The sequence below is a fragment of the Gorilla gorilla genome, chromosome 17 (genome assembly GCF_029281585.2).
Source record: "Gorilla gorilla gorilla isolate KB3781 chromosome 17, NHGRI_mGorGor1-v2.1_pri, whole genome shotgun sequence".
NCBI classification, from domain to species: Eukaryota; Metazoa; Chordata; class Mammalia; order Primates; family Hominidae; genus Gorilla; species Gorilla gorilla.
This window is the reverse complement of record NC_073241.2, coordinates 50,704,749-50,718,210: the sequence shown is the minus strand read 5'-3', so window position 1 is coordinate 50,718,210 and position 13,462 is coordinate 50,704,749. Positions and strand designations below refer to the sequence as shown.

Genomic DNA, 13,462 nt, shown 5'->3' with positions numbered 1-13,462 from the left:
CACCGGTAATCCCAACACTTTGGGAGGCCAAGGCGGGTGGATCACCTAAGGTCAGTGGTTCGAGACCAGCCTGGTCAACATGGCAAAACCCCGTCTCTACCAAAAATACAAAAATTAGCTGGGTGTGGTGGTGTGTACCTGTAATCCCAGCTACTCTGGAGACTGAGGCAGGAGGATCACTTGAACCTGGGAAGCGGAGGTCACAGTGAGCCAAGATCGTGCCACTGCACTCCAGCCTGGGTGACAGAGCAAGATTCCACCTCAAAAACGAAAACAAAACAACAAAAAAAGAGAACAAATAAACTTTTTCATTAGCTTCTGACTTAACTTTCATGCTTTGTTTTGTTTTTCAAAAATAAGCAGAGGCAAGGAATCTGAAAACGTCAGAAGTGATGAGCAATGGCCAGTCTAAGAAACGTCACTTTTATTCTGTTTCCTTACTAACTTAATTTATCACAGTTCTATGAAATTAAACAAGTTTATTTTTCAAATGAATCATAAGCAAATTGTCACACCTTTCCAACTCCACAATAAAACATGGATATCAGCAGGGCGCACCTGCGGCACTGATGGTGGTACTAAGAGATCCAGGGCTGTGTCTAACTAAATACTAAATCTTACTTTTGACATGAGTGGGAACATAGGAGCACCAGTAACTCTTCTTCCTTCCTGACATCTTGCAACTCATTGAGTTCTAGAACAGAGCCAGTGGTGGTTGGGAGTCACCGTGTTCCCTAAAGGTTTAGATTAATAACCTTTTAGGGAACACATTAACTAATGTCTCTTACTCTTGGCCAAAGTAGATTTCTGGAACATGGGCTTTAATGACTAAATTTGTTTTTACCAGAGGGCCACCAAATCTTAAATATTATTTCTGTGTTTGCCTTTCAAAATAGATTTGAACTTAAAATTCAACAAAATGTTGAATATTTGTTCAGCAAATATTCATGCATAGTAAAATATTCATTTTACTTTCTGGCTGAAGAGAAAGATCATTAATAAACATGCAACTACAACATACAGTGTGTTGAGTGCCAGGGCTGGAGAACTGCAGTGTGTGCATGAGCACCACGCACACACACACAGTGGGAAAAAAGCTGGGAAGGAGCATGCCCTGGCAGCCAGAGGAACCAAAAGGAATCTAATGAAAGGAATGGAGGTCTCCGGTGTTGCCAAAAGCTCAGATAAGGACCGAAAAGGTGATTGGTGATACGGGCAAGGGTGCTGTGAGGGTGGGAGCCAGTGTGCCAGGTATCGGGGAGTGACTGGGAGACAGAGGTGAGGATGGACAGCCCTCTTGGTTTGGCAGTTGGTAGGAGGAGGGGAGCTGGAGGGCCAAGTGGGATTAACAGAGTCTTGTTTTGTCTTTGAGAGAGTGGGGCAGGTTGACACTGATGGAATGAGACCCCACAGAGAAAAAAATTGAAGCAATGAGAGAGAAGAAAAGCAATAGCGTGAGGTTCCTCAAAGGTGGAAACTATCTGGGGTGAGGTGTGTGGGTCAGGCTGAAACAGAGCAGGGCAGCTCCTCCACTGATCAGCAGGGAAGGGGACAGGTGTATACACAGTTAGGTTTCTAGATTCCCAGGCAGGAAGTTGTTGGTTTTTTTTCTTTTTCTTTTTTTGAGATGGAGTCTCACTCTGTCACCCAGGCTGGAGTGCAGTGATGCGATCTCAGCTCACTGCAACCTCTGCCTCCCAGGTTCAAGTGATCCTCCCACCTCAGCCTCCTGAGTAGCTGGGATTACAGGTGCATGCCACCATGCTTGGCTAATTTTTGTGTTTTTAGTAGAGACAGGGTTTCACTATGTTGGCCCGGCTGGTCTCGAACTCCTGACCTCAGGTGATCCACCTGACTCAGTCTCCCAAAGTGCTGGGATTATAGGCATGAGCCACCATGCCTGGCCTAGAGGCAAGTTTTTATTTGAAGTTTTTGTTTGTTTTTTTCTTTGGGTGGGGTAGCATGGTCATTTGCTAAGAGAGAAGGATGAGGGATGAAGTCTGGGGTTTGAGGAGTGAAATGGAGTCCATGACAGCCACTGTGGAGAATGGGAGAGAAAACCAACTAAAGAATCAAAAAAGGGCTATGCACAGTGGCTCACGCCTGTAATCCCAGCACTTTGGGAGGCCGAGGCAGGTGGATCACCTGAGGTCAGAAGTTTGAGACCAGCCTGGCCAACATGGTGAAACCCCATCTCCACCAGAAATACAAAAATTAGGCTGGGAGCAGTGGCTCACACCTGTAATTGTAGCACTTTGGGAGGCCAAGGTGGGTGGATCACCTGAGGTCAGGAGTTTGAGACTAGCATGACCAACATGGTGAAACTCCACCTATATAAAAAAATTAGCCCGGTGTGGTGGTGCATGCCTGTAATCCCAGCTACTCAGGAGACTGAGGCAGGAGAATCGCTTGAACCCGGGAGGCGGAGGTTGCAGTGAGCCAAGTCTGTGCCACTGCACTCCAACCTGGGCAACAAAAGCGAAACTCTGTCTCAAAAATAAACAAAAAAAAAATTAGCTGGGCATGGTGGCACATGCCTGTAATCCCAGCTACTCGGGAGGCTGAGGTAGAAGAATTGCTTGAACCTGGGAGGTGGAGGTTGCAGTGAGCCGAGATCATGCCATTGTACTCCAGCCTGGGCCACAAAACTGCATCTCAAAACAAAAATAAAAACAAAAACAAAAACAAGACAAAACAAAACAAAACAAGAATTTAGTACGCCATCAACTGGAAAGGTTGATTTTTCCCCACACAGTGAGAACATGTATATGTGTGGCCTGAAGGAGAGTGTGGCCTGAAATTGGGAACATCTGAATGGGTGATTCCAGGATTAGGCAGGGTCCAGGGTATGACGAGGGGTGCAGTGGTTGTGGCTGTGGTGAAGCGGGGGGTAAATGTGCCTGAGGGTGAGACCGGAAGGTACTGAGAGCTGGGTACTGGCTGGGCCATCCCCCGGACAGCAATGCATGTGCTGGGTTATGCTTGCACAGAGCAATCTCTCGTGTTTCCTCTACCTCAAGACAGAGCAGTTTCCCAGTACATTCTTCCTGGGCACCTGTTCCCTGTGTCTTAGTCACTGAACAAAAAATACTGTCTTTTTTCTGTTGAAATTTTAAGTGACCAACAAGGGAGTATAAGGTTGGTGAGACCAAAAAAATATGTCTTTATTTTTGTATTAAAAATTTTTTTTTTAATTTATTGTTATCTTACAGAAGAAAGCTCTGCCACAAGAAAATCTGTTTTTAGAAACTGAGAATGCCAGCCATGTGCGGTGGCTCACTCCTGTAATCCCAGCACTTTGGGAGGCCGAGGTGGGCAGATCCCCTTGAGGTCAGGAGTTCAAGACAAGCCTGGCCAACATGGTGAAACCCTGCCTCTACTAAAAGTACAAAAATTAGCTGGGCATGGTGGTGGGCGCCTGTAATCCAAGCTACTCGGAAGGCTGGTGCAGGAGAATCACTTGAACCTGAAGGGCGGAGGTTGCAGTGAGCCGAGATTGTGCCACCGCACTCCAGCCTGGGCAACAAGAGCGAAACTCCGTCTCAAAAAAAAAGTAAAGAAAAAGAAAAAGAAAAGAAAGTGGGAATGCCTTCCTCTCTCTCTTCACTTCCTCCTTCTCTTCACTTCCCCCGCAATGTCTACTGCTTCCTTAAAACTGCCTTATGTCCATTTGAATAGAGTAATCTCTATATCAGCAGACAAATACGTCTTTCTGGCTTTGTTATAATCATGCATGTGTTAAAGTATCAGATTTGTGTCATTCCCCTGACAGGATAAAACCTCCTTGCCTGGATACCTCCAGATCCGCTCCCATTTGCTGGGGCTCCCACCAACACCATTTTACGAGCATGGAGGCGAAAAACGGACAGTCACTTCCTGTACTTCTCTCTCCCACCTTGAACTGAAATGGGCTTGCCTTTGGATTGCACCAGTATGCTAGTATTCTCATTCACAGAATGTGGGGTCCTCCGAATTAGAATTATGCTACCACTTCAGATTTCTAAAAAAAGGACACTAAAATAAAATAATTTCCTATAGTATAAAAATGCTCCTTCCCCACTGATCACTCCAGCAGTTACAAGTCTACGTTACGCAAACTTAAAAGATGTTAAACCCATTCCATTTCTTTTTTTTTAACCTTCAAATTCTGTCCATGATATTTTGTTTTGTTTTCCTTTTTCCTCCTCCCTCCCCTCTTTCCTTCATTTCTTCATCAGAATGTGAGCTGAGGTTTCAAATGCTTCACTTTAGTGCTGGATCTGCAACAACGTGATGGTTTCTATTTTCATCCTTTTACTTTCAGCCATGCAGGCACTGCCAAGGATGTGCCCTTTCTGCATACTCTGGCAGCTCTTCTCTGCCTGGGTGCTTTTCCTGGCAGACTCTGCTAGAATGCTTTCTTTAGTAAAGGAGGCAAATGGAACCAGGACACAGAGACCTTGGACACTGTTTCTCCTTCTGCCCATCTCTTTCTCCTTCTAGCCCTCCATTCAAACATCAGTTGAGCACCTGCTGGTGCCAGGCCCAAGAGAGGCATGAAATGAGGCACTAGACATGCAACAATAAAAAAACTGTCCTTGGGCCGGGCGCGGTGGCTCACACCTGTAATCCCAGCACTTTGGGAGGCCGAAACGGGTGGATCACCTGAGGTCGGAAGTTCAAGACCAGCCTGACTGACATGGAGAAACCCCGTCTCTACTAAAAATACAAAAAAATTAGCCAGGCATGGTGGTGCATGCCTGTAATCCGAGCTACTCTGGAGTCTGAGGCAGAAGAATCGCTTGAACCCGGGAGGTGGAGGTTGTGGTGAGCCAAGATCGCGCCACTGCACTCCAGCCTGTACAACAAAAGCAAAACTCGGCCTCAAAAAAAAAAAAAAAAACTGTCCTTGCTCTCAGGGACACCCCTGTGCCCTGTGATCTCAGGCAAACTAGGCTCTTCTCAATTCACATGATGACATATGAGGAAACTAAGTCAGATGATTTCTTAAAAACTTTGTTTTAACAGCTATGATTTTAAAGAGTTATTTTAATGGATGATCTCCTGCTATTTATTCTACCCGGAACAATTCTCCGTACATTTTAACATGCTTCTAGTCCTTTCTCTTCTATCAATTGGTATGTGTTCCAAGAATATGAAGGTATTTAAATATCAAAATAAATACTTTTTTTTGTAATTATGATATGACTATACATACATTAAGAATGATGCTCACAAAAGATGTTCATGACATGGAAAAAGGTACACACTGTAATGCCAAGTGAAAACAACAGAGGTAGGGAAGGGAGGTGGAACACTAGGTATTAAGTTATTTGTTAATGCCAACATTTTAACAGTGGTTACCCTTGAATGGCAGGATTATAAATGTTTAAAGGTTTCTACTTTATTTTTTAAAAATAAGGCATACCATAATCATGTTTTTATAACAAAATAAAGGTATGTTCAAATATACAGAAGTGATTGTTTTTGCAGCAAAAATTTCAGTATGTATGCCAAAGCCAGATGTGAATAATTCTAAAAATATGCTTTGCTTTGAGTGTGCCAAACATGTCTCTTACATTGATTTTTTTTTCTGGATTCTAAGCTTACATAATTGGTCAAATTCTGGTACCTTTTTGAGAGGTGATAATCTTAAAACACTTTAGAAAAATCTGAGGGCATTGAGAAGAGAAAGGAAAAAACCTGTACAATTTATTCATCTGTCAAAAATGCAAGGCTTTATTTAGGAGCTTACATTTATTAGGAAAGGTGAAAGTGCAGGTCACTGAGAGGTTATTTCAGGAAAAGGCTCTGCAGATGATTTCGTCACTTCAAACAGGTGCCATGATGTGTTTGCTCAAGCACAATTTGGGATATCAGATCACAAACTCAGGGAGGCCACAAATGCCAACTGGTACAAGTAAAATACTTAAAAGACAAGGCCCTTCCTCCATGTTACGAAAGGAAAAAAATCCATATGAAATAACAAAAAATCTGGCTACTGCTTGGTGTGACCGACACCCACCCACTCCCCATACTGGAGAAGCGGCAGGAAAAATAAATGCAGAAAGAAGCCGGTAGCTGAGAGAGAGAACTCACTTTGGTTTTTGGGAGAGCTGTGAGAGAAGGCATTTGACCTTCTCCAGCTCATCACCTACAGGTCGATATTTCCAACAAGTCATTTTGTAACTTGTCATTCCAAAACTGAGAGGCTAAAAAGAAGACTGCACTGTCAACCAGGCACTTGGGACTCCAGAAGATGTGGACAAAACTTCACATGTCAGTCACAGCCACCAAGAGGGGTTAAAGAGATAGAAACAGGGCAAAATGTACTGTCAGTCAGCTCATTTGGCCTCTGGAACAAGAGGCCTTTTTAAAAACTTTTAATTTTAAATTTTGTGGGTACACAGTAGGAGTATATATTTATGGAGCATATGAGAAAATTTGATACACGCATGGAATGTATAATAATCACATCAGGGTAAATGGGGTATCCATCCACTGAAGCATTTATCCTTTGTGTTACAAACAATCCAGTTACAATACTCTTTTAGTTATTTTTAAAAGTACAATCTAGCAAGATTTCTTATTGAGCCATGCTACTCAAACTGTGGTCTTCTGACATTGGCATCCCTAGAAGCTTGTTAGAAATGCAGAATCTGGGCTGGGTATGGTGGCTCATGCCTGTAATCCCAGCACTTTGGGAGGCTGAGGCTGGTGGATCACTTGAGGTCAGGGGTTCAAGACCAGCCTGGCCAATATAGTGAAACCCTGTCTCTACTAAAAATACAAAAATTGGCTGGGAGTGGTGGTGCACACCTGTAATCTCAGCTACTTGGAAGAGGCTGAGGCAGGAGAATTGCTTGAACCCAGGAGGTGGAGGTTGCAGAGTGAGCCAGGACTGTACCACTGCACTCCTGCCTGGGCAACAGAGTGAGACTATGTCTCACAAAAACAAAAAACAAAAAACAAAAAAAGCAAATGCAGAATCCGGAGCACGACCCAGACTCACTGAAGTGGAATCTGCATTTTAGCAAGATCCCCAGGTGATCTTTATGTAGGATAAAATTTGAGAGGCACAATATGACAGGTATGAACATATAAACCACATTTTAAGCACTTCTGGATTTTTCTGCTTCCTACCTGTTTTTAAATATATTGAAAGTAAAATTCTTTTTTTTTTTTTTTTTTTTTTTTGGGGAGAGGGTCTCACTCTGTCACCCAGACTGGACTGCAGTGTCTTGGTTCACCACAGCCTCTGCCTCCCGGGTTCAAGTGATTCTCCTGCCTCAGCCTCCCAAGTAGCTGGGATAACAGGCATGCGCCACTACCACCTGGCTAATTTTTGTATTTTTAGTAGAGACGGGGTTTCACCATGTTGGCCAGGCTGGTCTTGAACTCCTGACCTCAAATGATCCACCCACCTCGGCCTCCCAAAGTGCTGGGATTACAGGTGCGAGCCACCGCCCCCAGCCGAAAGTAAAATTCTTTACTGTGGCAAAAACAGTCATCTTCCAGATCTAAAATCTGTGTGTGTGTGTGTGTGTGTGTGTGTGTGTGTGTGTGTGTGTGTGTGTTTTCCTCAGCTAAGGTAATCAGAAGCAACTTGACATTTATAATTTCGTTTTCAAACCTAGTTTACAAAGGCAAGCATTTTACAGCTGTTTCAAGTTTCTAAATTCCTTATAACTTCTTGTAATTCTAATCAAATTTTATTTCTGAAAAGGGATATTATTTACCACAGACTTGTAACATTTTTTTTTTTAGACTTGTAAAATTTTTGCTCTCTACCTTTTCACATTTTCTGGGAAAAACATTTTTTTTCTTTATACTTAAAGTTATTAGAAATAACGCTAACCTTTTTTTCTTAAAGAACGTCATTGCTGACATGGGGGATGGTGTTCTGGTTTCCAGGTCCCAGACGTGCTGTTAATGTGCTAGATGGCCAAGAATCCACCTATGCAAATGAGGCCTGCATGTGGGAGGAGTTCAGGTGGCACAGACGCCATCAACTCATGCAGGGCCATCCTCGCCTTGAGAAAATTTCTCTTTATCCATAAATGACCAGATTCTAGTCCCACAGATTACATCATGAACTTAACCATACCTGGCAAACATGCACAACAATTTACCCTTGACCTTGAGGGAAAAAGGACAGAGTACTTTGAGGGAAAACTTCAGATAAACCCAAAATAACAAAGTGCTTTTATGATTTTTATTACTGAAGAAGGTTTTAAGCATCCTCTAAACGTTCGGATTAAGCAAAAGCAAGAGGCAGAGGGGATCTGAAGCTGGATTTAGGTGGGCTCCTCTTTGAAAGTTCACTCTTACCTGATTGTCGAATCCGCTGAAGAGTTTGCTGAACCAACACCTCCGATCTGGGAACAATGATGATGAAGTCTACTTTGCTGAAGTGACCGAGGTCCAGGCTCTGGCTGCCACTGTCCGCTATAGCACACACCTGGGATAAGAGTTTTCTGGCAACTGTTAGCTGCGGTTGATAAATGTGGAAGGTTTCGTTATCTAAATCTAAAATTTAAAGAGAAGTCATAAGAACAAGGTTAATTTACTTCCATAATGGCCACTGTGAATCTCTATGAGGACACATACCACATAGACGGTAATGTAATGCACTCTCACTACGAATTCTCACCTGCTATTTGCACTCTCTACTGAGTTTTAATAGATTTGCCTATTTTCCCTGAAAAGTGGATGAGAGGATGTGCTCAGGAGTGGACACTGCAGTTTTGCAAATGTATTATTTAAAAATTGATTGATTATCTCGCAAATGCCTAATTCAACACCCCTATCCCAACCCAGAAGTGGAGGAGACAGATTATACTGTCGCAGCTGGAGCCAAGACTCATCCCTGGAAAGGGTAGCATTTCCAGTTTTCTTTAGAAATATCAGCACAGGCCAGTTCTCCAGCCCCGACCCAGTTCAAGGAAAGAGGGGATGCCATAATGATCATGATGCTGAGTTCCCCTGAGCTTTTCTGGAAGGCACTACAGTAAATATTTCCTCTTGAGCAAGTCAGTTGCAACATGGTCAGAAATTCCCTCCCCAGTGACTACATAACGTGGGTCATGGAGACACGACCTTCACCTTTCTTCCCACTCGACTCCACTTTGCCAGTGCTGTGACCTAGCAGGTCTAGGTGGTTGTGGCCAGCTCCAGTGCTGATGCCTGGACTATCTGAAGACACCTGACTCATGACATGGCCAGCTGGCCACTCAGCAGGTGACGTATTACAAAAACATTTCCCAGATACTCTAAGCAGGTCAGTAGCTTTTTATTGCAAGTATAATCAAGAAATCTTTCTTATACGTGCATGCACATCCACACACACAATGAAAGAAGTTTAGTCAGCTAAACACGTGAGCAGGCAACATCCAATGCTTCTTTAAAGTGCTGGTTATTATCAGGAACACATGTGGCAGTTTAACTGCAACAGGGCCTAATTAACCTGTGCTAATTAATGTTTTCTAAAATCAAATGCAGCCGAGGCAAAGACAGCCGTCTACATATCCCATTTACCATGGACACTGACAGCAAGTGGAGATTTAGATGGATGGTCTCCCTAGTAGTTGAGAGAATCCACTGGAAAAGCCCAAACCTGCAACTTTAAATAGAAGCCCAAATAGTCTTTGTACTACAGACTACTAATCAAAATATATCTGTCTTTTAATACAGTTAGGCTGTTATTTCAAAAACATCTTTAAACAAGGTTTTTAAAGAGGGAACCAAGAATGTACTCGGGAATCTGTAAGTCCTCTCAGAATGTTTAAATTCTAAATGTGTTAACAATTCAAAACAGTTAATATAAACACATTTTAGATCATCTGGATCATCACTTTATTACCAAATACCATTGAGAAGTCAAAACATTTTACTGCCTGTATTTGCATTTGTTTTAACAACAGAGCTGACTGCCAAGCCATGCTACTTTTATTGCCTGAGACAATCCTAATATATAAATGATACATTCCTATCAAGTGGGGGCCAAGTGGCTGTCAGCAGCAGCTTATATGGGTCTGTCTCCCATCTATCCTTTCTCCTGTTCTTTTTTCTGTCCTGTCCTATGTCATTCCTGTCAATCAGTGAATTGGGGAAGGAATCTGAACCCAAATGAATCCAGTCTTAACGATCAGACTCCTCATCCCTGACACTCCCACTTTGAGCCCCTGAAGCTTGTTGTAGGGCAGATGACATGTTGGTAGCACTGCTCTATCTGCCAAGAAAGCCTCACTATCTCTGAGATAATGTGTGTTTTACAAGTCAGACAGTAAGTGAAGGAGCAGGAGTTGGGGACGCTGCACTGCCTGTAGTCTGACTCTTTCAGACAGTTTTTTGAAGTCCTCTGGGCACAGCTGGTGGAGCTAAGGAAAATGAGCCAATGTCCTGGAATCTTTCAGAGAAAAAAGAGAGAGCGCTTAAGATAAAGTCTTTGACTTTGATTTTCATTCCAGAAGACTTTTACTAGGAACAAGGCCTTTGATCCAGGCCACATGGGAAAGCATTTTTAATTTCAACCAGGTTTATCATGTAGACAATCAGGAAAAGGCTGTTGTGGTCTGTGACTTGAAGAATCCTCAAAACCCTTAGAATGACTTAGTTTTTACAATGTCTGTCCCAAGGACTGACTTCCTCCTCTTGGTCTGAGATGACATTACCCAGGTTTTGTGTGGGAATCATAGCAGCAGCCTCCTGGGGTGACACACATTCATTAAGGTCTCCATCGAAAGGGGTAACCACACTGTCTCCTCTTCTTTGTTGCATTTTTTCCAGCAGCTTGTCTAGGTCATCGCCTATTACAAAATAGAGATAAGAAGGTTACAAGGAAGGATATGTTTGTTTCATTTTTATTAACTGCCCAAGTTGGGCAGTTAGGCTGTTCTCAGTAGATTTGTTGGTCAGCCAGCAATTCATATCAGTATTTACACTTGGCCATCTTTATAGTATACTGGTGTCTCTATAGCAAGAACTACTCTCATTGATATAGTGCTTATAATTTACATGCTTTCACATGTTGTATCTCTCTTGACCTCCCTAATACTCAAAAGCAGACAGAATGGGATTAGAAAACTGAGTTCCAGGCTGGGCGCAGTGGCTCATGCCTGTAATCCCAGCACTTTGGAAGGCCAAGGCACAGGAGGATTGCTTGAGGCCAGGAGCTGGAGTCCAGTCTGGGCAACAAAGGGAGACCCAGTCTCTACAAAAAATTAAAAAATTAGCCAGGCATGGTGGCACATGCCTGTAGTCCAAGCTGCTTGGGAGGCTGAGGTGGGAGGATCGCTTGAGCCCGTGAAGAGGGGTGGTGTCAAGCAGTGAGCTATGATCATGCTACTGCACTCCAGCCTGGGCGATAGAGTGCGACACTGTAAAACAAAACAAAACAAAACAAAACAAAAAAAAAAAAAGGAAGGAAGGAAAGGAGGAAGGGAGGGAAGGAGGAAGGAAAGAAAGGGAAGGAAGGAACAAATGAACAAACCGAGTTCCAGGGAGAGAGAAACTCGCCCAAGGTCACTCAACAAGGTTGTGGCTGAGCTGAGACTTTTGAATCCAGTACCAATGTGCCTTCCTCTAGACCCCCTTACTGTTTCCTGTGGTGTTAGTGACAAAATACTTAGGATAAACCATTTCAAATGAAAGATCAGCTGGCAAGCTTGAGCTCCACACTCATCTTGACAGGCTAAGATTTAAACTCAGAAAATCATACAACTAGGGGCTGCCAGTGTTGCCAAATCTTACAACCACTCACCTAATGATGTGGTTTTGAAATGTGATGCCAGGAAACTGACCTTTCCTGTGATAAGCTCATAACTAATTTCTTTCAAAAACTCACTTGTGGTGAGCATGCTCTCTGCCAGAGCTCGGGACTGGTGCTGACCTGCAGGATGGAGGGGAGAAAAGAAGACTCATCAACAGAACAAATGTTGCTGGAACATTACTTATAATGGCAATAATTGGAAACAATCAAAGGATGTCACTATAGGGACTTGGGTTAAGAAAATTATGACACATCAAAAGGTATGGACAATTATACAGCATTTGAAATATCAATTCTGACTCTAGACAGAAACAGAAATGTTTATAATACAGATGATCAGGGAAAAAAAATGATGTACCTTATGTAACTGAAAATATGCACGTTTGTGTTTAATGACTAAGGAAGGTCCCTGTTGCCCCCAGGGGCTGTGAGCAACACCATGGCTGCCCCAGGGCTGGCCAATTGGGCAGATGCCCAGGGGCTGAGAACATGGGGGAAAAACAGACTAGGGAAGAGTATGAAAAACCTTATAAAAATTGTGCTTGCATGGTTATAATGAATTTGCTTTAAAAATATAAACATGTTTTTTACAAATAAAAATGAAAAAATATTAACGTATCACACTGATGAACCTTTCTGGAAATACATGTAGCACAGAAAAATGGGCAGACAGGTTTTGTCAAAGTGAGGGGGCTTTCTTAGCTTCTTTGCTAGAAGAGGTGAGAGCCATTCAGTACAGAGAAGAGAGAAGCAAAATGTAGTCCAAATGGCTACCCACGAGGGTGCCTGATAGAAAATCTGCACAGTGCAAAACAAACAAACAAAAATCCCCTCCCACCCCCCAATTTTGTAGTGTACCAACTTTCTGCATCTTTTCTTTAGAGACTATGTTACAATATTAAATAGACTGTTCAGTGAGAAGGGGAATATATGAGCTACTTTTCTGGCAAATTCGATTAACTGGCTTAGGCCACCTGTGGCACTGGCTTTATCACATGCTAGAGTAGTAACATTTCCAAAATCTTTAAAGGACAGCAGTTACATGAGACAGGGGTATCTGTTACTAGGGAGAGCTTTGAAATAATGCTCCCACAACCAGCTGACAGGGGCACCAGCCAAACTGAGGGCTACACAAAACCTGATCTGAGAAGGAAAGGGAAACTTAAAATTAGGAGGATGAGCCCAAGCTCCAGCAATTAATCAGAGGTTGATTATGTGGATGCCTGAAACACATAACACACATTTTTAAATGGAAAAATGGTTGAATGAATTCATTAAACAAACAAAAAACAAAAAAATTACTCACCTAACACTACCACACAAAATTCATTTCCTCTGATTTTCGATGCACAAATTGCCACCACATAATCTGGCAGCCTTTGATAGTGTCTCATTTCACTGAGAGTCCTTAAGGTCTCTGAAATGCCCTCCGCCAAAGAGTTCTGGGTCACAATCACATGAACCAAGTCTTGAGATACGCTGGCAATTAATCTAGCAAGCCAGGGGAGTTGTCCTGGTGACACAGGGACACACTGAGCACCTATCTGCAGGGCTCTTTCTCTCAGAGTAAATTCTTGCATAGCTTTCAGCATAATTTGCTCAAATTCTTCCCTGAGAGGTACCTGATCAGGACCTATATAGAAAAGAATTACAGCTGGAATTTAAAGAATCACAGGGAGGAGAGACACACACACCCACATGCTTTCCTGCAGT

The 13,462-nt window shown here is 42.9% G+C and overlaps 1 protein-coding gene, 1 long non-coding RNA gene and 1 other non-coding gene across 9 annotated transcripts in view; 2 read left to right on the top strand and 1 right to left on the bottom strand.

The window, feature by feature from the left end:
* The window catches only part of GREB1L (GREB1 like retinoic acid receptor coactivator), a 365,194-nt gene that overhangs the window by 145,925 nt on the left and 205,807 nt on the right, over nucleotides 1–13,462 (bottom strand). For all 7 annotated transcript variants that reach the window (XR_010131273.1, XR_008673625.2, XR_008673626.2 and 4 more), the window contains 4 exons: nucleotides 13,056–13,382; nucleotides 11,741–11,869; nucleotides 10,653–10,787; nucleotides 8,311–8,508 (listed from right to left, as the gene is read on the bottom strand). Coding sequence is in view for 4 of the 7 variants with exons in the window: in XM_055368620.2 (XP_055224595.1) it covers nucleotides 8,311–8,508; nucleotides 10,653–10,787; nucleotides 11,741–11,869; nucleotides 13,056–13,382 (789 nt within the window). In the remaining 3 variants the exon portion in view is untranslated. The remainder of the gene's footprint in view (nucleotides 1–8,310; nucleotides 8,509–10,652; nucleotides 10,788–11,740; nucleotides 11,870–13,055; nucleotides 13,383–13,462) is intronic.
* Nucleotides 11,845–13,462, top strand: part of LOC134757388 (uncharacterized) — a 70,018-nt gene continuing 68,400 nt past the window's right edge. The window contains exon 1 of the long non-coding RNA XR_010131274.1: nucleotides 11,845–12,009. This is a non-coding gene — a long non-coding RNA (uncharacterized lncRNA). The remainder of the gene's footprint in view (nucleotides 12,010–13,462) is intronic.
* Nucleotides 12,136–12,239, top strand: LOC115931486 (small nucleolar RNA SNORD23). The gene has a single exon (XR_004067969.1). It is a non-coding gene; the product is annotated as a small nucleolar RNA SNORD23 (small nucleolar RNA).